The sequence below is a fragment of the Rhinatrema bivittatum genome, chromosome 1 (genome assembly GCF_901001135.1).
Source record: "Rhinatrema bivittatum chromosome 1, aRhiBiv1.1, whole genome shotgun sequence".
Taxonomy (NCBI): domain Eukaryota; kingdom Metazoa; phylum Chordata; class Amphibia; order Gymnophiona; family Rhinatrematidae; genus Rhinatrema; species Rhinatrema bivittatum.
This window is the reverse complement of record NC_042615.1, coordinates 771268511-771290359: the sequence shown is the minus strand read 5'-3', so window position 1 is coordinate 771290359 and position 21849 is coordinate 771268511. Positions and strand designations below refer to the sequence as shown.

The window sequence follows — 21849 nt, the reverse complement described above, 5'->3', positions numbered from 1 at the left end:
AATCGAAAGATTCTCCAGCTCTTCATGTTTAACAAATTCCTCCAGATTCTCTAAGAAAGATGAGTCTAGATCCGCCAGGGACAAGGACACTATATAGTGCCTTAATTGCACATAAGAGAAATAACTTTTATTGTTCAGAGTATATTGATTTTTCAACACTGAAATGCCATAATCATACCATCCCCCTCCAACATATATTGTAATTGTGTTATACCCTTTGACGCCCACTGTTGAAAATCCACAGTATGATTGCCAGGAGGAAAATCTAAATTCCCCTGAATCTGTAATAATTGTGGGCAGTGTGGTGACCTCTTAAATACCTTTTATTAGTCTCACCTAAGCCCATTTAAGTGGGGATATCAGAATACACTTTGACCACACTTTAGGCAATTTACTGAAAGAGGTCTGTAGGACAAAACTCAAACTGAGAGGCACAATCAGTGTTTTTTTCTCCCACCACATTAACATATATAGATCCTTTATATAACCAATCCTGGATGATCCTCAGTAATTTAGCCACATTATAGGCCTCCAAATCAGGAAGTCCCAAACCTCCATGGGACCATAAGAACATGCCATAGTGGGTCAGACACAAGGGTCCATCAAGCCCAGCATCCTGTTTCCAACATGGCCAAGCAAGTCTCAAGTACCTGGCAAGTACCCAAAAACTAAGTCTATTCTTGCTACTGTTGCTAGTAATAGCAGTGACTATTTTCTAAGTCAACTTAATTAGTAACAGGTAATGGACTAATCTTTCTTCAGGCATATAAGCGGGAATCGTGACTTTCCCTCCCTAAATAAATGTTAATATTAATTTGTCTAGAACCCTCAGGTCCTTCTTCAACAAACGAAATGATAAACTTTGGAGGATGTAAAGCCATTTTGGAAATAGCAACATTTTAAAAAGATTAATCTGTCCCACTAGGGACAGTGGTGAATCCTGCCTAGCATGAAATTTACGTTTAGTTTGATGTTATAGCAGGTATATGTCGAGGCCATATAATGTTCCCAGGTCAATAGGATCTGCAAACCTAAATATCTAAAGATTCCATCAACCCTTCCACTCCATCATTCTTTTAGTGAGTTTAGGAAAGCTCAGGCTTCAGAGTTTTCTTTATTGAGTTTAAAACCTGAAAATTCTCCTATCTCCTCAAAAAGGTGCAAAAAGGCCCCAAGGGATGACTCGGGCTTAGTAAGAAACACCAATATATCATCAGCAAATGCCACCTATTTAAACTCTTGAGTGCCCATTTGCATACCCGCTATCTCCTTTACCATTTGAATATAGCACAACACCATTCTATGGATAGAAAAAATAACAGTGAAGAGAGGGAGCATCCCTGCCTCGTGCCCCTCCCTAATGTAAATAAGTCAGACTGGATGCTTTGCAGTGATACTGGCCATTGAGTCGCTGTGTACAGCTGTTAAAAAAGGTCTGTCAATCCCATATGATGCTCGAGAGCAGTTTAAATTCCTGTGTATGTCTCCAAAGATATACCATAGATATTTAAAAACTGGTACAATATGTGATAATTGCTATAACAATATAAGGAGCGATCACATATAAAGTGAGTGTTATGACGTATTAAACCCTCATATTTCTGAGCATACCATACATATATGCTGAATAAGCATCTTAATATTCAAAACACTTTGAAGATTTAGTGTTTGCTTATTCAGCGTATATGTATGGTATGCTCAGAAATATGCTCCAAAGATATACCGGCACATTCCAGGAATTTTCAAAGTGAATTTACATGCATAAGTCCACTTTAAAAGTTCTGGATAAAGTTTGCAGATACATTGTACCTTCAGCCTTTAGCCCTATACGAGCTGTTGAAAATTAGCCTCTTAGGGCCATATTTCTATGCATGTTTCCCATGGACATAAAATGGGAGAAACCCTTTAGTAAATAAGCCCCTTAGTGCATGCTAACATGATTTAATGTGAAGTAAGTCAATTTAGTGAATGCTAAAAAATAATTTAATGAAAAGAAAAATGACAACATATTCCTACTTCAAATGCCAACAACTTCACACAACCACATATATCCTCTCCACAAATACCCCAGATGCCCTAAGGACACTACCCTTCCACCCATAACCAACTTATACACGACCTCCACCCGACCTCCTGCCGACTTCCTGCCGACCTCCTGCCGACCTCCACCCGACCTCCTGCCGAGCCGCGCAGCCTACCCCCGTTCCCTCCCCTCACCTTCCCCTCCCTTCCCCTACCTAACCCACCCGCCCGGCCCTGTCTAAACCCCCCCTTACCTTTGTCGGGGGATTTACGCCTCCCAGAGGGAGGCGTAAATCCCCGCGCGCCAGGCCGCGACCTGGGGGTGGGTACGGAGGGCGCGGCCACGCCCCCGGACCGCCCCGGGCCGTAGCCACGCCCCCATACCCGCCCCAAAACGCTGCCGACACGCCCCCGAAACGCCACGATGACCGGGCCCGCCCCCTGACACGCCCCCGACACGCCCCCCTCGGAGAACCCCGGGAATTACGCGAGTCCCGGGGCTCTGCGCGCGCCGGGAGGCCTATGTAAAATAGGCTTCCCGGCGCGCAGGGCCCTGCTCGCGTAAATCCGCCCAGTTTTGGGCGGATTTACGCGAGCAGGGCTCTGAAAATCCGCCCCTAATTGTCTAGCACGCTGAAAATTACTCTGGATATCTAAAATTTGATACAACTAGTGATCTTTGAAAGTTCACTCCACTTATTTGTCTGACCTAAAACACTGAAACTCAATTTTAGGAATATAACTATATAGGCTGTGAAATTTTAGCACTAAAACAGAGTTGGTGCTTTCAGACAGATTAAACAAAAAAATGTTTCTTGAGGGTCTTTGAGGCTCTCCAGCAAATGTCCTCCTTGTCAAGTAACTGTGCTGATCTGTAAAAAAAAATGCATTTCCCATTGAAAGCATGCGACTTACACAAGTGGCTATGGAAAGGCAGAAACAGTCCCACTTAAAGCAAAAGAGCCACCATGGGTTTCTTGCCAGTTTCACAGATCTAAATCTGCATGGATCATTAAATTCAAAGCTTGAGTTATTCGCAAATAGATGTAGAAGAGGGAGCACTGACTTTTCTCCCAGCATAACAAAAATGGAGTTTTCCTTGTAAAGATTTTGTATTCGCATCAGTGATTTAACAATAGTTGGTTTTAATGACTATTAATTATCTCTGACACCAGAAAACACATTAATGGAAGCTAATTGACTGCAACTTCCTCTTTAAGGCCTGGAATTGTCTGCTTACAGATCAGGTGTTTCATATCTTACCTCTTGTATCACATTGCGGAGGAGCTGATGTTGGTACATAATAACTTTCTGCAAGTGATAAATTTGTTCCTGTAAAGTAGAAATCTCCACTCTGAGGGCCAAACAGCTGAAAAAAGAAAACAGTCACAAACTGTAAGAATAGAGCTTAGTGCATTCAGAATATTGCATCAGGAATGGGCAGACTGAATGGGCCTCAGGGGGTCTGATGTTTTCTCTGTTTAACATAGCCTAAAGCTAATGGGGTGGTTTTCAAAAGTGGCGTGGAAGAGTAGCCTGGTGGTTAGAGCAGCGTTCAAATCCTGCTGCTGCTTCTTGTGACCTTGGGCAAGTCACTTTACTCCCTTTTGCCTCCGGTACAAACTCACCCCTAGATTCACCAAGCAATAATGTTATTTTTCATGCAGGGGGTGGGGGGTGTCTTTTGAAGATTTTGAAGTTGTACTCACCTATTTTGTAATTGTGATGAATGAGATTTTTGCTAAATTGGATTGTTATTTAAGTTTTGTAATTGTTTCCCCTGAAGAAGCTTTGACGTGAAACATGTTGGGAATAATGATATTTTAAGAAGTTTGAGTGAATGGCTTGTGGATGTTAGGTCCTTTTTGTGGGTATGTTAGGTCCTTTTGTGGTGGCTGTGTGATATCTGTGAATGTGAGGTGTATTTTATTATATTTTACTGTTAAGATGGTGATTTGTGTAATTGGTGGCTTACTTTGTAATAAAGATTTATTGATTTTAGATTTAAGTTTCTTAATGTATCATTTATGTTTTGGGATTGTTTTGTTGATAAATCTTTTGCATTATTTCATTTATCTATGGTTTTAAAAATAGCATGCACACATGTATTTGCTGTTTTATGTGCTTGAATACAAATTTTTAAGCACACTTTTGAAAACTCACCTTTATGATTGTAAAGTATCTGGGGACAGGAAACTTTAATATACTTTAATATAATCTGTGAGCTAAATCTGAAAAAACAATAAAGTCTCATCTCATTCCAATTACAACACCTGGAGACTCAGATTTGAATTTTCACATTATGAATCAAAGTTTTGTGAATTTATTTGAATTCCTTGTTCAGAAAGTGAGATTATAAACTATTCATCCCTAGGACCTTGTAGCCATGTGATTTCCAGTGTTGTGTCAATCCAATATAAATATCATCACAAAATTATGAAATCATTACTGTTACTGTTGTTCAAATAGCTTGGTTTCCTATTTCATCTTACTCCTTAAACCCATAATTTTTTAGCCATGTAATTTCTCAGCACCCCATCCTGCAGTATTTCTGTTTTCAGGAACACTGCATAAAGGAGAACTGTGAAAAAGAAGTTTAGTCAGTTAAGCCAAATGAAAAGATGGACATGACCATAAAAGAGCAGATGAAATACCTCTTACATTTGCAGTATGATATCTTCTTTTCAGAAGCTACCATGACGGACCCCCCCCCCCCCCCCCCAAGACTTGCCAAAAGTCCCTGGTGGTCCAGTGGGAGTCCGGAGCGATCTCCTGCACTCAGACCGTCAGCTGCCAGTATTCAAAATGGCACCGATAGCCTTGCCCTTATGATGTCACAGGGGCTACGGTGCCATTGGTCAGCCCCTGTCACATGCTCCTACCATGTGCCAGGGGCTGACCAATGGCACTGGTAGCCCCTGTGACATCGTAAGGGCAAGGCTATCGGTGCCATTTTGGGTCATAGCAGGCCCGACGGCATGGAGGGAGAGATCGCTCGCGGGACCCCGCTGGACCACCAGGGACTTTTAGTAAGTCTTGGGGAGGGATCGGGATGGTGGTGGTGGTGGTGGTGGTGGGGGGTATAAGAAAGTAAATGTGAAGGGTTGGTGTGGGGTTTTTTTTTATGATTCGTTGTTTGTTTTTTTTTTATTCGTTTTTCCGGTTTTGGGTTCGGGTTCCAGTTTCGTTTTTGGCAAAAAACGATCTGTGGGAAAACGGGTTTTCCCACGAAGCGCCCGAACTGAAACCCAACCCGAGCCAGAAAAATGAAGTTCATCTCTAGCCTCTATTGGGCGGCTCAGGGACACTTTGCTAGCCGTTGTCCCGAGAAGTCAGACAAGTTTTGAGCTTAGGGTTGGTCAGAGAGTCAACCCTAAGTCCATCTTCATCCTCTCCTCAGTTGCTCGTTACACTTTGCCTCATCTCCCACCATAGTGCATAGCCAGGATTCCTGGACTCAGGCACTGGAGGCAACTTTATCAATGAAGCATTGGTTTGCCAGTACAATCTCCCCACAGTAACCTTGGTCGAGCCTGTTACCATCTCTTCTGTTTATGTTGAATCCCTTCCTGGCTGATTGGCCCTGGTCAATGCACAGCAGAAATGCGGAGTAACCAAACACACATGTAAGTCAAAGCAGGAGGAATAATGTGTGGCTCACAAAATTAAAAGGCACTGTTCAATATGTGAAACCATCAATTTTATTTAATTATAGGCAACAAAGGAGATTTTCAGATAACAATTCATTCCTTGAACAGGGAACCCTGGCTTTGCCAGTTACTACTGGCAGTTCTTACAGAGATAATCTGCATTGGCAGCTCCCCTCATGGCCCTCATTAAAAAAGGCACTGACAGCAAAAATTGGGCAGAAGATGCTACTGTAGCTTTCCACTGCTTCAAGCAGGCCTTCCTTAAGGATCCCTGTCTCAGACACCTGGATCCATTTAGACCCTTTATTATGGAGGTAGATTCCTCTTCCACTGGGGTAGAGGCTGTCCTCACTCAACATAATGGTAAAGGAACCCTCATGCCTTTCTGCTTATCATGATTCATTATAGGTGGATAATAAGTACTGTAATCAATTAAATAAATAAATGCCTTGCTTTTTCTTCTACAAAATTCACACCTGCAGAAAAGAATTATACCATCAGAGATGGAGAAGTCCTGGTGGTAATACTGGCCTTGGAAGAGTGGCACAATCTACTGTAGGGAGTTAGACACCCAGCCTCGATTTTTACCGACCATAAGAACTTACAATATATCCAGCAATCCTAGTGGTTAAACGCACGTCATGCCTGATGGTCTCTCTTTAACCCTTTGAGTTTGAGCTCCGATACCAACTGACAGAAAAGAACCAGCGGGATGATGCCCTCTCACAGTCTTTTGAAACTGAAGACTTGCCAGAACTGCCTGATCACTGCAAGAATCATGATAACCACAGTAGTTCCCACCATCAGGGAAAACAGTGGTTCCCAGACACCTCTGGGAGAAGAAACAGATGTGGGCCCACAATTCCCACCTGGCAGGCCACTCTGGGGGTAACCAAAATCATGGAACTGCTTCTCTACCACTACTGGTGGCCTTGAATAAGAAGTGATGTATGGTGCTATGTGGAGTCCTGTCCTAATTATGCAATTAACAAGAGCTCCCATGCTTGCCCTTGGGGGCTGTTACAACCATTGTCAGCCCCTGAGAAACCATGGACTCATGTGACCAGGATTTTGTCACTAACCTGCTTCTCTCTAATAGCTGTACTTTAGTTTGGGTTGTGGTAAACCGGTACTCAAAAATGGCTCATCTTATGGCACTCCCTGAGTTCTCTTCAGTCCCAAAACTGGCGCCCTCTTTTATCAACATATCTTCCATCTCCACGGCTTACCAGAACATATTCTATCCTATTGAGGATTTCAGTTCTGGAGAAGCCTGTGCAAGACATTCGGAATTTCTTTGGACTTATCTTCAGCATATCACCCACAAAGTAAAAGGCAGATGGAGAGAACTAATCATATTCTCAAAGGATTCTTAAGAGCCTATGTAAACGAGTTTATCTGCATTTTAGATCCTGTACAGCAGATTTCTATGGGTACCACTTCCTATATCCATGTTCTGCAGCTGATGTCATGGGCCAAGACCTCAAGGATTTGTGGAAAAAGATTTGCCAATTTCTCACTACTGCTGCTGAAAGGTACAAAACATAAGCAGATAGGAAACACTGGCTGGTGCCTCCTCTCAAACCTGGGGATTTGTTTTGGCTCAAAACCTGCAACTAACAGCTAAAAATTCCTTGTACAAAGTTCTTTGCTTGCTTAATTGGACTATTTCTAATTACTCATCGGATTGGACCAGAGGCATGTCAATTAAAGATTCCACCTGCTCTTAAGGTCCACAACATTTTTCAGGTCTCTCCTTAAGCCTCTACTTCTGTCTTGTCCCTCACAAGCCAATTCAGATGACTTCAGAAGAGGAGTGCATGTGAAACAAATTTCACTACCTCATCTTCTGGAAGGGTGGGGCCCGAGGTGAATTCTTGGGTTGCAGCTTCAGCTCCCCGTCTTACCCAGGAGTTCATCGCTTCTTCCCACGTAAGCCTAATCCTAGGACACTAGGGAGGGGGCTTAGGAGAGGGGGGTAATGTAACATTTTGGTCAGCCACGGGATGTCCAGCCACTGGCTGCACTTACACCAAATGCCGAGGCGTTGCCATACAGCCATGTTCCCTGGCTCTCCCTAGGCACACGCCACACCTGTAGTTAAAGGCCCTATAGCAGGAAACTGAACTGTCTGCAACTGCTGCTGATGTCATGTGGTTGGATATTTAAACCCCAGCCACGCTCCTACCCTTTGCATCGCAACTAGTCCTCTTTCCCAGCAGTGCATGCTGCCTTCTGTGTCTTGCCTCCATGTTTCCTTGCCTACTTTATCTTCCCTTACCTGGTCAGGCTTGTTGCTTGGGTCCCTTCTGCCCTCTCCCTGTCTAGTTCATTTGCTCTGCCTGACCTTCTGGTTCTGCTACAGATACTGACCACTCTCCTGGACTGTCATCTGCAGCTTAGGCCTCAATCTGCCTTCTTGCTGCCTGCCCCGCCCTTGACTTGGACCCAGATTCTGCTTTCTTGCTGCCTTGCCCCGACCTTGGCCTGGTCCCGGATACTGCCTGCCCCGACCTTGGCCTAGACTGAACCTTGGATTCTGCTTGCTTGCTGCCAGCTCTAACCTCTTTATGAGATTTGACCTCACCTGACTGCTCCATACGGAATTCTCACCAAGCCCTGCCACCCCCTGGAACCCATGGGTTCAACCTGTGGGGAACGGGGCTGGTATAGGTGAAGCTCCTGCTTCAGTCCTAGTAGAGCAAGTCCATGAGATGTCGGCATGGGCCTAGTAGGTTGGCCTGTTAGCTGCGTTAAGCACGCCCCAGCCCAAGGGCCCACATTCAAGACAATGGTAGAGCAAGCTTTTAACTTTTTACCCTAAGACAGGCATATATTCTGAAACATGCCCATGCCGGGTATCCTCTAACAACATAGGTTATTCAACAACAACATGTTTTAATTTTCAATACTTTTTTGCATGTGAGTCTTTTCTGTAAGGACTGTATATGATTTGATTTATACATACCAATGGTTTCATGTGTATTTTTAATGGGTTTTTTTTTTTTTACTGTATCGATGTGATAACCCTTTAATCTAGCTCTGTTTCTATGCTAGAAGTCTACCATTGTATTACTTCCGTTTATATGAATGTCTATCAAACTTGTAACATTCATTTTATTTATGAATGTTTTCCTGTAAACCGTTATGAAGCAGAGATCCTCACATGGAATGACGGTATATAAAACATTTAAGTAAATAAATACATAAATAAATACTACTATAAAATATACCAAGTAGGCAATTTTCAAAGGAGTTACACGCTATTGTAGCCATTTTCAAAAGCCCACTTACTCTAGTAAAGGGCATTTATACACGTAAACCCCAGTTTTACGCATGTAAATGCTTTTTAAAATCACATCCTATATTTGAATTTTAACTTTTTCTATTACTTTTTCCTTTATCATTTATTATTCATTTTTATTTAATATTTACACTTTTATCTATCATACCTTCCTCTGCTCCCTATATCTTAGCTATTAAAGTGCCGTGAGCTGACCCTGTTGCTTTTTTTTTTTTTTTTTTGCTGTACTCTTGACACAAAAGGGAGAGGAGAGACAGTAGAGCTCAGGCCCATTCGGCTCAGTCATGCAGATAAGGCACTGGTGCTTCTGGAAGTGAGGAAGAGGAGCTACTATTACCTCTGCTGGTGGAAGAGCAGAACTGAGAGGAAAAGTCATAGAAGACACTTTCTAAGCAGCCCTCAGCCTGCAAGTGAACTTGCATCACCCTTACAGACTCCCTGAGGAAGCGTATTTCACTGACAAAAGAATACAAAAGATAGTCAATCAAGGCCATGCACAAAACTAAACTGCCTCTCTTTCCAAAGCAGGTTTTCAGGTCCTTTTCATTCTTAGACATTGTGGACTGGAAATGTGGAAACTGCCTTGTGATTACACTGGCTATCTCTCAGCAAGACTGCCTCTATTTTTTGTCTCACATAATTTCATGCTATCTTCAACTTCACTAGCATTTCAACTTGAGCCGCTGCTGGAGATTTAAACAGACAGTTCCTTTTCTTGGAGGAGTGAAAAAAATGTAGGCTGGAAAGAAAGGATAAACAGGCTTTTGAAATGTTTTCTTCTTTAGTAGAAATATCAGACTGATGGTAAATGTTTTATTTCTACTTATAACTACTTTACACCTTTACAGTAGGTATAAGCTAGTTCAGAAAGGAATACTTGACATGGTTGATATACCCACTTTCTTCAAATGCCCATGAATGCCCACTTTCTTCAAATGGTGCTCCAAGGCCAGCATCAGAGCCTGAATAAGGTCCTCATGGTCCTCATACATAATATTTATTTATTTATTATTTTTATATTCCGATCTCATAAATATGTATCTGATACTTTTATATTTGACACTAGATGCGGGTAGGCAGCTCTGGCCCTAGAGTACCTCAAACAGGTCTGATTTTCAGGACTTCCATAACAAAGATGAATGAGATTTATTTACTTACAATGGAGGTAGTGCATGCAAATTGCCTCGTGCGTATTCTTTGTGGATAGCCTGAAAACCAGACCTATTTTTGGCACTCCAGGACCGGAGTTGCCTACCCTGGCTTAGATAGTAAAATATGCAATAACTATGAGGTCTATATTCATTACTATGTTAAGTTACGTTGCACATTTATTGGACTATATTTTAATATAACCAACTAGGTTTAATAGTTATCTGGGCACATGTTCTCAGATAACTTAAATATTAACCAATCAACTATATTCAAAATTTAGCCAGTTAAGTAGTTAAGTCCCCCCCCCCCCCCCAAACAAAAAAAAAATCCTTCTGGGCCAGCAGGTCCAATTCACCAACCCTCCAAAATCTGTAAAATTGATGTTGGGCATAGCATTTGATGGGCCTCTCCCCAAGAAAATTAAAATAAATTGAGGGTCATAGTGGCCTGAAGAGCCTCCATGCCCCCATCCCCCGATTTAGAAAATAACAGGCAGCCTCCAGGCACATTCTTAACCAATGTGCAACCCTCCTCCTACCCCCAAGAAACCTCCCCACCATAAAATACCCCATGCTGCTGAGAACCCGGTATATTTGTGCCAGGCCTGGCGGTGTCCAGTATTGTCAGATTGTACTCTGTTACCACCAGAGACGATACAAATGTAGTTCATTTTTTTTTAAATGTATTTATTTCCATTTGATATAGGCAAGGCACAAAGCAGATTATAAAGAAAGATGTAAATTGCATAGGTCTGAGGGTGGAGGGGACATAAAGAACATACAACTTGGAACTGAACAATGGAAAATTATAGAGGCAGCAATGCACAGTGTAAACTGATTTCAGAGCATAAGGAGGAAACCTAGCAATCAGATAAACAAACCCGGCACATATAAGTAGAATACTGTTGTCATATTTGAGGGAGGATATCTAGCAGTAAGATGGGCAGAAATGGAGAAGGCTTGACTGAACTGCTTTTTCACTCCTGGTGACTTGGGAGATTTGTGGGAGTTCCAAGAGGGGCAGGAAAGTTGGGATAGTGACTGCACATAAGAAGGGGATTAGGAAGGGGCCTGGAGGCTGCCTGTTATTTTCCAAATCAAGAAGGGGAGTGTGGATGCTTCTTGGGTTGCTCTGGCCCACAATGTACTTTGCTTTGCTTGGATGGCTTAAGGGGGCCATCAGGTGCCATACTTGACATCAATTCAACAGATTTTTGGAAGTTAGGGAGGGGGTGAGGAATTGAACATATTTGCCAAGAAGGTTTTTTTGTTGGGGGACGGGGGGGATACATGACTGACTATATTGAACATAGCCGATTAAGATTTAAATTATTTTATATATGCTGTAACCTGATAACTTTAGGGATACTCAGAGACAGCCAGATAAATTTGCCAAAAAATGCCGGATATTGGCATTATCCAGCTAAGTCATCTGACTAACTTTGCTCTGCCCCATAACACCTCCAGTCTACCCAGTTATCTGGCTAAGCTAATGACTTAGCCAGATAACTCAAGGGCAGTCAAATAGTTAGCAGTTTCAAAATTCATTTGAATATGAACCTCTATAAGTCCTAGTGGACAGTCACTTGCATAGCTGGGTTTATCTTGCAGACTGCAATAGTAGTCTTAATTAGCAGCTGGGTCTGTTTTTGCTGTTCATGCAGTCTAGCTGACTGCATGAACAGCAAAAGCCAGAAATCCATGTAGATAACTCTATCTCCTGTGTTGACTGAATTGGTGAGGTAGGTTTTTGATGGCAGTATGCCATCCTTAAAATGCCTCAGTAATCTAAGAGGTGGAATGCTTGCGTGACAGCTGCACTGGTGTTGATGGCTGGCAGATCATTATCGGGCCTTCTGGTAGGACATGGGAAGGAAAGGGTACTGGGTACAAACCAAAAAGGGCTTCTTGCATTCTTAACTACATAGAAGGGTAGAGTACAATAGAGGATGAAGACAAAACATGTCTTTGATAAGAAATGATATCCTTCAGGCGGTCACACTCTATGACTGTCAAGTGGGATGTATCTTTAGCAAGGTAGACAGAAACAACTAGGCAGAATGAATGGCCCAGTTAGTCTTTTTCTGTCATGTATTTATTTATTTCAAAACTTTTATAGCCTGCCTATAATGAACCTGCTGAACTAACTCACCCGAAGTTAAAGTGCCGCCTTGCAATGGTCCAAATATAGAATATCAGACTAAGCCCTATAAAGAGGCGCTCTCTCTCCCACCCCCCCTCCCATTCTCACCGGATTCTTTGTTTAACGCTATAGCAAAGCAGCAAAGTGGAGCTACGTGCATCACTGCTGGCCCCACCTATAGAACATCCATACCCTGCCCCTTTTTCCACCTACATTTTTTGGGTGTGCGTTCCTTAATGTACGTGCACCCTTCCCGGCTATTTAAAATTTGCATAGCTCCTGCACGGCCCACTTACACGTGTATTTGGCCATTTTTGCACCATGCATAAAAAGCAGTCATTTTATATTTCTCTCTCAGTTTCAATATATTTATCCCCTTGTTATTTGTAAACTGATGTGATATGTTTATGAACGTCGGTATATAAAAAGTTTTAAATAAATACATAAATTTTTACACACAAATAGTTCTGTTTTGCAGTCTCTTTCCAGTAAGGAGCAGGTTGCAGGCTGAATGTCTTAAGACTCTTTGGGCAAGCTTAAAATACCAGTTTAGGAACAGTCTCAATTGCTTGTCCAATTGCTATGCTCAGTGCATGGCACAACACAGATCTTAGAATTATGAAGCGCGAACTCCGTAAACTGGAAAAGAGATGGCGTAGAAATCAAGATCAAACACATCTACAGAAATTCAAATCCCTACTCCACAAGTATCATAAAACGACAGATGAAGTCAAGAAAAACTACTACACAGCAAAAATTCATCAATACCAGTTCAACCCGCGTGCTTTATTCCAATATATTGCTAACATTATTACCCCACCATCAAACAGCAAACCAGAAAATGATGATAAAAACAAATGTGAGAAGCTAGCTACCTATTTTTATGACAAGGTTTCTAATATTATGGCGCGCCTTACCTCACATTCTCCACCGGTATCCCTTCCACCCACAAGCACCATGATCACCTCACCCTCACTCACTAATTTTGAAAACACGACTGCATTGCACCCTATGGATATCATGCCTACAAAAACACTCCTCTCCATCCCTACTAGGATTGCACCTCCCATCTCCAACATCATCAACAAATCTATATCGACTGGTGTTTTTCCTACGCAACTCAAGCATGCAATTATAAAGCCGACTCTCAAAAAACCAGACCTGGATCCATCTGAACCGGCCAATTATCATCCTGTCTCGAACCTCCCATTCTTGTCAAAAATCATAGAAAAAGTAATCAACAAACAACTCACTGACTATCTAGACGATAACCGATTACTATTCCTGTCACAATATGGTTTCCGTAAGAACCATAGTACTGAAACGCTGCTAGTATCCCTATCAGACTCTATCCTAAAAACACTAGATTCTGGTCATTCATACATTCTTGCCCTTCTTGATATTTCTTCGGCATTTGACACAGTCAATCATAATATCCTACTAGCCCTCCTCTCTCAAATCGGCATCACTGGCACTGCATTATACTGGATCCAATCTTTCCTGAAAGACAGGACATACAGTGTCAAGTTGGGATCCCAAATATCTAAACCAAGAAATCTGCTACAAGGTGTACCACAAGGCTCATCGCTATCATCAACCCTGTTTAACATTTACTTAGCTCCTCTCTGTCGACTCCTAGCAAAGCTGAATCTCCGTCACTTCATATATGCTGATTACGTACAGATTCTCATCCCTATTAATGATTCCCTTTCTAATGCTCTGAAAACCTGGGAATCAGCCCCGGCTGAAATAAAAAAGCTTCTCACAGAAAACTTCCTAGCTATAAACACTTCCAAAATGGAACTCATCCTCATCACGCCACACAATAACATCTCCTCCAACACATCCCATCTTTCAACTTCAGTTCTTCCCCAACTACAGCAAGTCCGCAGTCTTGGCGTCATAATTGACAACCATTTTACATTAAAGAAATTCATCTCTGCCACAATAAAAAATGGTTTTTTCAAACTTCACACGCTAAAAAGAATTAAACCTTTGCTTCATCCACAAGATTTCTGGACGGTATTGCAAGCTACCATACTACCAAAAATTGACTACTGCAACGCATTACTCTTAGGTCTCCCTAAAAACTCAATTCAACCTTTACAGATGTTATAGAATGCAGCAGCTCGACTAATCACCAATACCTGCCACCATGATCACATTACACCAGCTCTCATGTTCTTGCATTGGCTTCCAGTAGCATCTAGAATTATCTTTAAAGTTCTCTCCCTGATTCATAAGTCGGCCTACACCCAAGAGATGCAATGGTTCTCGGAGCAGTTTGTTTTCCATACCTCTAAGAGACCAATAAGAAATATCCATCAAGCTAAATTTGCAGCTGCGCCTATTAAACATATCAAACACGTGAACACAAGAGACCGCTCTTTCTCCATAGCGGGAATCAACCTATGGAACAAGATGCCCACTGACTTGCGTCTGGAACCCTGCCATAAGAAATTCAAACAAGGCCTCAAAACGTGGTTATTTGAACTAGCTTTCACACAATGATATCCAATTAAACTGAAATGCCATTCAATTTGCAACCCCCTTTTATCCCCTGCTCCTTGTCCCTCCCACCCACTATCCCTCCCTAAATTCTTCCTCTCCCATTCGCCCGCACTATCCCCGATTATGTTATTTTAATTGATTTTATATAATAGAATTATACTCTGTTCAATTTAGAACTTGTATTCCCTCTCAGCACCGTTATTGTATTATATGCTCTATGGTTTTAGTGTTGGTTCGTAAATATTTTTAGTTACTTCAATTTCATTATTGTATGTTAAACAATAATGGATGGTCCACGGTCTGTACAGCCTGTTTTTCCATCAATCCTGTTATTTGTAATTAATTCTAATTAATACTTATTAATAATGTCAATTGTAAAGCCTGTTGCTAAGTTATTGTTAAATGTAAACCGCGGTGAATTATATCCTTACGTACTGCGGTATATAAAAATCTCTAAATAAATAAAATAAATAAATAGGCTCAGGAGGAGAGGGATGCAGATTTGGGGAGCTTGTCACATCTTTATTTCTATTGTGATATGTCTTGTTATCTTGTTTTTGTTTTATTAATACATGTTTATTCACTTTTGCTGTATACTGCTGTGTAGCCTATTTCAAAGGAGCATTCTAGAAAGGAATAATAAATAAAATAAATTCCAGCAAAATAAAGTTATTGACTCTAGATATCTCCTCTGCTCCTCTTGAAGACTTCAATTGATTCTGAATAACCCCCCACCCACACACACATCCTCTCAATAAACCCTGAGGTCCATAGCACGGGACCAAACTAAAGATGGAATCCCACATCACAAAAGTTTGCAAGAAATAAACACCTTCTACTACATCCAGTGAGTAAATCAGATAAAATTATACATGGCAAGACAAAAACTGTGATGTAGGCATTTGTATATAAGGCTCCCATAAAAACTCTTAAACCATCCACAGCTAGTGAGGATGTTATCTGACTGCAGCCACAGGGACCACATTACCCTAGTCCTCCAGAATTTCCACTGGCTACCAGTTCCCTATCAGACCCAGTTCAAAGCTTTCTGCATTACTTTCAAATGACAACATGACCAGAGCCCAATCTACTGTATCTGAAGGATCTCCTGTCCCCCTACAAATCATCTTAAAGATCCAAAAAAAAAAGAATTAGAAAAAAAACCCCTCCCTGCTCCTAAAGAACCCCTAGTGTACCGTCTCTGTGTTCAACAGGCGGCTCTGGAACACCCTCCTAGCAAAGGACAGATTGACCACTGACATACAGACATTCCACCATATGCTAAAGACCTAACTCTTATATGAACCCTTTCCTTCTTAGCCAGGAACATACATACCCATGGTTGTTTCTAGTAAGCTATAACACTAGCTCATAACTCTGTCTTCCCTCATGCCAACAATCTGGCCCCCTACTCCACTGCTTTTTCCTTCAGGTCTTTGGTACTCCATGTATTTATGCCTTGTTATATAAGATGGATTATGCTTATGGACCATGTATTACATAAATCATCTGGTAACCTCGTACTTCCATTGTTCTCACTTATTCAGTAATCCTGTACCTTGTCCATGCCTCTTTCCATTTGGTTTGGTGTGTCATGTTTATTTACTGTGTATCATGGATGTAAATTGTTTGATAATCCTGTACACCATTTTGAGTACTCTGGTACGAAAGTGAACAAATACTAACTGACCTTTCAGGATTTTCAGAGTTTGCCATCCTCTGTATAATCTCCTTTTCAACTGATTCTTTCTTGTCTAACAATGTTCTCCTCTCCTACATAAAGAGAAAAAAATTAAATAATTAGTAATTCATGAACATATACAAATAAAGACTATAATAGCAGTGAGAACAAGTGCAGAGTCCTCACTTTCTATTGCAGTTCCACAGACCCTACTTGTTCTCTAACTTCTCATCACTAAGTACCCCCTATGCCTGTCCCATATTGTCATGCTTGCATTACCTACTCCATTAAGAAACTATTCAATGCATCCGACACCCTTTTAATGATGAAATGCTTCCTTACACTTCTCCTAAGTCTAGTCTCTCTAAATGATAAGCAAGTGAATTTATTTAACAGTGCCTAGTACTGCCTCAGGCATAATCACTGCTAATACACTGAGGCCGATATATTCAACAGAGGGATGTGCATTCAAAACAAAATGATGGAAATAAACAAAAAAATGTTATGCTTTTTCTTCCTTTATTTTACTGTGCACTATTTCTGAATGGTGTGTACTATTCATAAACAGTGCACATTATTTTTCAAATAATGCACACTATTCAGAAATTGTGCTCACTCTTTCCAAAATATAAAAAAAAAAAAAAAAAAAAAGGGAAAACATTAACAAAAATGAAAATCAATCCCATTGAATGAAAGAACCTGTTTTCGCCTGCACACCTCTATTCATGAATTATGGTTGATTTAACATGTGCTGTTTTTCAGCTGGGACTTACATGCTAATAAACTTGGTAGAAAAATAGCAAGACATTTTTCCACAGGAAATTCTGCAAAAACTTTATCTCTCATTAATGTGTAGTTCATTTTGTGAAATCGATACTGAATCAAATTTGGTGAATAATGTTGCTATGTGCTAAAGTAATGAGATGCTGTACAAGTGTAAAACTATTTGGAAACGAAAAATATTTTTTAAAATTTGCTTTCCATGCTAAAACGGCAAATAGTGCAAGTTATCTGAGTTAATGTACACCAAGGTTTGTGCATGAAAATGGACTATGTGGAATTTTTCTGTTCATTTGTTTTATTACATCTGATATTCTGTATTTTTATTGAATAGCACATTGGCTTCCTTGAATGAGAAAAAAATACATGAGTTTTTTACAAATTTTCATACAGGCACTTCATGCCAGTTGAATCTGGCTGCTCATATTTAAAGACGTTTTTATTGTAATTTTCAAAACAGAGGTTTGCAACCAGAAAAACAAGGCATAACAAATAAAGTTTGCTGGCACTAGACGTTCAGCTATCAGCAACATAGAATATGCAATGTCACATGGCAAAAAAAACTCAACAGCCAAATAGAGATAGCCACACCGAAAACTATACAATTTCAAGGATGCAGCCCCTGTTCGAGTAGTAAGTGCATTCATTGGCCGGCGCGCATGCATTAATGTTATTCTTTTTTTCTTTTTAAACACGACTTCAGTAGATACACACGAAGTGCAAACATATGAGGCAATTTTTATAACTACTCACGTCGGCCCCAAAATCTGCAGATCCTTTTACACAAGTTTTTCAACAGTTTTCAAAGCGTACCTTGTCTTTGAAAACTGCCTAAGGAAAACGGACCCACAGAGGATCTGCAGGCACTTTTCCCATGGAAAATGGTTGTTTTGAAAATGAAAACCGATGCCCGTTGTCACTCTGAGCCCGCTGGTAAAAGTATGCAAGGGGCTGAGATTCCAGTGTGGACTTTGACGTAGGCAAAGGGTGGGCAATTTTCAGACAGTGCATTTAACTGGATAACTATTGATGAACCTACCTTTTCCATCCTTTGTACCAACCTCTCCAGGTCTAGGATACGACTATGTTTTTCTTGGAGTCTGTCGGCTACTTTGTTTATGTTTTCAATACTTTGCTTGAACCTCTCTTCTTGTTCCATATTATAAGTCTTAAATTAAAAAAAAAAATGCATAAAATGCACAAAAGCTGCCAATCAGTAAAAAATAACTAATACAAATATTTAAGAAATGGAAAACAGAGAAGATACATTTTCAGACAGATGGCTGCTAAAGGACAAAAGAACTTCCCAAATAAACTCTTCCTTTAAAAATTATTATGGATTCATACAATATTGTGATTGCAATGCAGGAGTAGGTAATATTCAAACCGCACAGTCTAGCAAAAGTTCATAGGTAGTTTATACCCATAGGGGCAGATTTTAAAACCTATGCTACCCAGCGTGCACAAATGTATGCCCGATTTCATAACATGCGTGCACAGCTGCACGCATGTTTAAAATCAGGGAATGACACGCACAAGGGGGGTGCACACTAGTGCAACGTGCGCGCGCCGAGCTGGCTTTCCCCGTTCCCCCTCCCACCTTCCCCTACCTGTCCCGCCCCCAGTCCGAAAAAAAAACCCAACCTTACCTTTGTTGTCGAAATTACACCTGCCAGAGGCAGGCACAACACGTGCGCGCTGGCTAAGTGCCAACGCGCAATCCCCCGGCCCAGAGGCCTCTGGCCACGCCCCTGCCCCACCCATTTTTTCAAGCCCCGGGACTTATGCGCGCGGCCGGGCCTTTTGAAAACAGGCCCGGCGCGCTTAGGGCTTTTAAAATCTGCCCCATAGGGTTAGCCACAATAATTAAAGCAAAACTACAAGGGTAGCTTTGCTTTCATTTTTCTCTTATCCAAAGTACACTTACAAATATGCATCTGCTTTTTTGTGTAGTTTTAAACATCCAAAACTCTGCATGAAGTTCTCTCTCCTGACCTAAACCTGCCCCAGGAAAGCCTAAAGAAAAACATGGGTAAAAGTACCTGGGTTGTTGACATACGTGCATACTTTTACCTGTTTTAAAGGTTGGGTAATAATCAAACAGGCCTTGGCTTTTATTCATGTCCTCAGTGTAAATGGGCTGTTTGATTATTGCCCAGCCTCTGCGTGGGTAAGCATCCATGCATATGTCAACACCACAGCTACTTTTAACCCACATATTTCTATAGGCACTCCTGAGGTGGGGTTAGTTCAAGGGAGGCAAACTACACACAGTAGTTTTGGATATCTAAACCTAAGTGCTTTGGTTTGCCTTAAAAAACATACCCACACAAAAAAGCAGGCACACATTTGTGCAAGTTCTTTTTTTTTTTTTTTTTCGGGGGGGGGAGGGGGAGCAATAATAAAATCAAAACATTCCATGTAATTTTGCTTTGTTTATTGGGGGTTTGCCAGACCATGGGTAGTTTCATCATCTGTCCCTTAATATCTATCTTCAAATCAATACTCCAAAGTGGTGTTGTCATTGATCTAGAATAAGGGTTGCCAGTTAGGTCCAGATTTGTCAGACGGGATTGATCCAGCCCAGGGTTTATGCCATTGCACGCGGGGACTTGGAGTCTTAATTTTCTTAGGTTATGCAATAGGGAAATCAAAACGACAAGCCCCTGCATGCTACGGTATAAACTCTGGACTGGATCAATCCCATCGGACAAAGCTGGAGCCAGCAGGCAACTTCTCTGGAATTAATTCTACAATTAATTACATGCTACTAGAGAGGATAACTTTGAAACAGCTACTCGGGCGCACATGTATGCACGTATGCCAACTCGCGTCCAGAGACACATCCATTTTATAGCATGCGTCTCTGCATGTAAGTGTGCACACGTTTTTTGGCCAGTCCCGACACTCCCAAACCCACACTCTACCCCTTTTTAGAAATGTTTCACTGGTGCCTGCAGCGGGAGATACGTACATCCATGGGAGGCTTATAAAATCCGCTTGGTGCGTGCCACCCAAATTGTGCACATCTCTCATACTTTTGGCGCGCAAAGGCCCTTTAAAAATCCACATAATATGGGGGAGAAAAAGTATTAAATATAGAGAAAGAGGGCTAATTTATGCAGAAAAATGTAATGTGATATGGGAAGATCACACAGGGAGCAATGTAGCAGATACAAAAATAATATGATAAACATTTCTCCTATTGCCTGATTTGTACTGGAATTTTTCCTTATTTGTAATTGTGAATTTTATTGGGTGCGCTTATGAGCTGAGCTGGACTCTTCCAAAGTGTAAACTGCAGTGGAATTAGGCTGTTTCATGAATAACCAACGCCCGTTGTAAGAAAAAGGGTCTTCTTTATGGCAATTTTAGAATTAGCATGCTAACATAGGTAGTATTGTGGGGAGCAGTAAAGTTTTCACACCTCATGAAATGCAGAGAGAGAGAGAGAGACTATTTAGAAGGCCTTTATACTACTCAACTAGTTATATCTCTATAAGAGGGCCAACTAATAGCTCGAGGTGAGGAGTTGGTGATGGTTTAGGATTTAGGGTCCAGTTTTACATGCAGAGTAAGACATACGAACAGCACAGTACACCTCAGTGAATGTCATTTGGAGTGAGGAAAGTCTCACAAAGTTGAGATTTCAACTATGTTCTCTCACTCTAGCTTAATGGAATCTATAACAAGGTACTATCAAGCAAGGGTGAGAGAACATAGTTGAAATCTCCGTGAGACTTTCCTCACTCCAAATGACATTCACTGAGGTGTACTGTGCTGTTCCTATGGCCCCTAAACCATCACCAACACCTCATCTCATCATTGTGTGAGTTTCCTCACTCCAAAGGACATCAAATCTTCCCAAGTGTACTGTTCTGTTTGTACATCTCACTTTGCATGTCAAAGTGGCCCCTAACCCCTACACTACTACCTAAACCTCACCTCGAGATACTAGGTGGGCCTCCTATAGAGATATAAATAAGTAACTACTACAAGGGCTTTGTAGATTCATTCTCTCTCTCTTTCTCTCTCTCTCCTGGATGTGAAAAGTAGAGTTTATTGCACTGTGGGATAAACTTAGGGGTAGATTTTAAAACATTACGCATGCATCCATGTGCATGCACATGTATAAAATGCAGGGTCGGCACACGCAAGGGGGTGGACTGGGAGGGAACTTCCCAACCCCCTAGCCTGATTTCTCTTGCCCTCCCCCTATCTTAAATCCCCCCAAAATTGTTAACTTACCTTTTGCGCCTGCTCCTGAGCAGGAGCAAGTTGCGCGCACCAGCACCCTGCCAGCACGTGATCCCTCGGCACAGCAGCAAATGGCCACTGTGCCGGGTGCCTCTAGCCCTGCCCCGCTCCCTGGACCGCCCCTTTCACTAACCTCAGGACTTACACGCATGACCGGGCCTTTGAAAATTGGCTCAGCACGCATAGGTGATTTAAAATCCAGCCCTTACTGTGCAGTGTGATAATACTGATGCAAAGTGGTAACGTACTGCGTGGTGTGGTAACTCCCAAATTTCCCTAAACATGCCCCTTTTTCTTAGCGCTGGCGCTATTGATGAATCTCGGGGATAGTGATATAAATAGTTGAATAT

General features: G+C 41.5%; 1 protein-coding gene across 1 annotated transcript in view; it reads right to left on the bottom strand.

Moving 5' to 3' along the window:
• The window catches only part of CCDC68 (coiled-coil domain containing 68), a 123715-nt gene that overhangs the window by 21047 nt on the left and 80819 nt on the right, over positions 1-21849 (bottom strand). Inside the window, exons 7-9 of the mRNA XM_029579814.1 lie at positions 18282-18410; positions 16472-16554; positions 3286-3391 (exon numbers count right to left, since the gene is read on the bottom strand). Of these exons, the coding sequence (XP_029435674.1) occupies positions 3286-3391; positions 16472-16554; positions 18282-18410 (318 nt within the window). The remainder of the gene's footprint in view (positions 1-3285; positions 3392-16471; positions 16555-18281; positions 18411-21849) is intronic.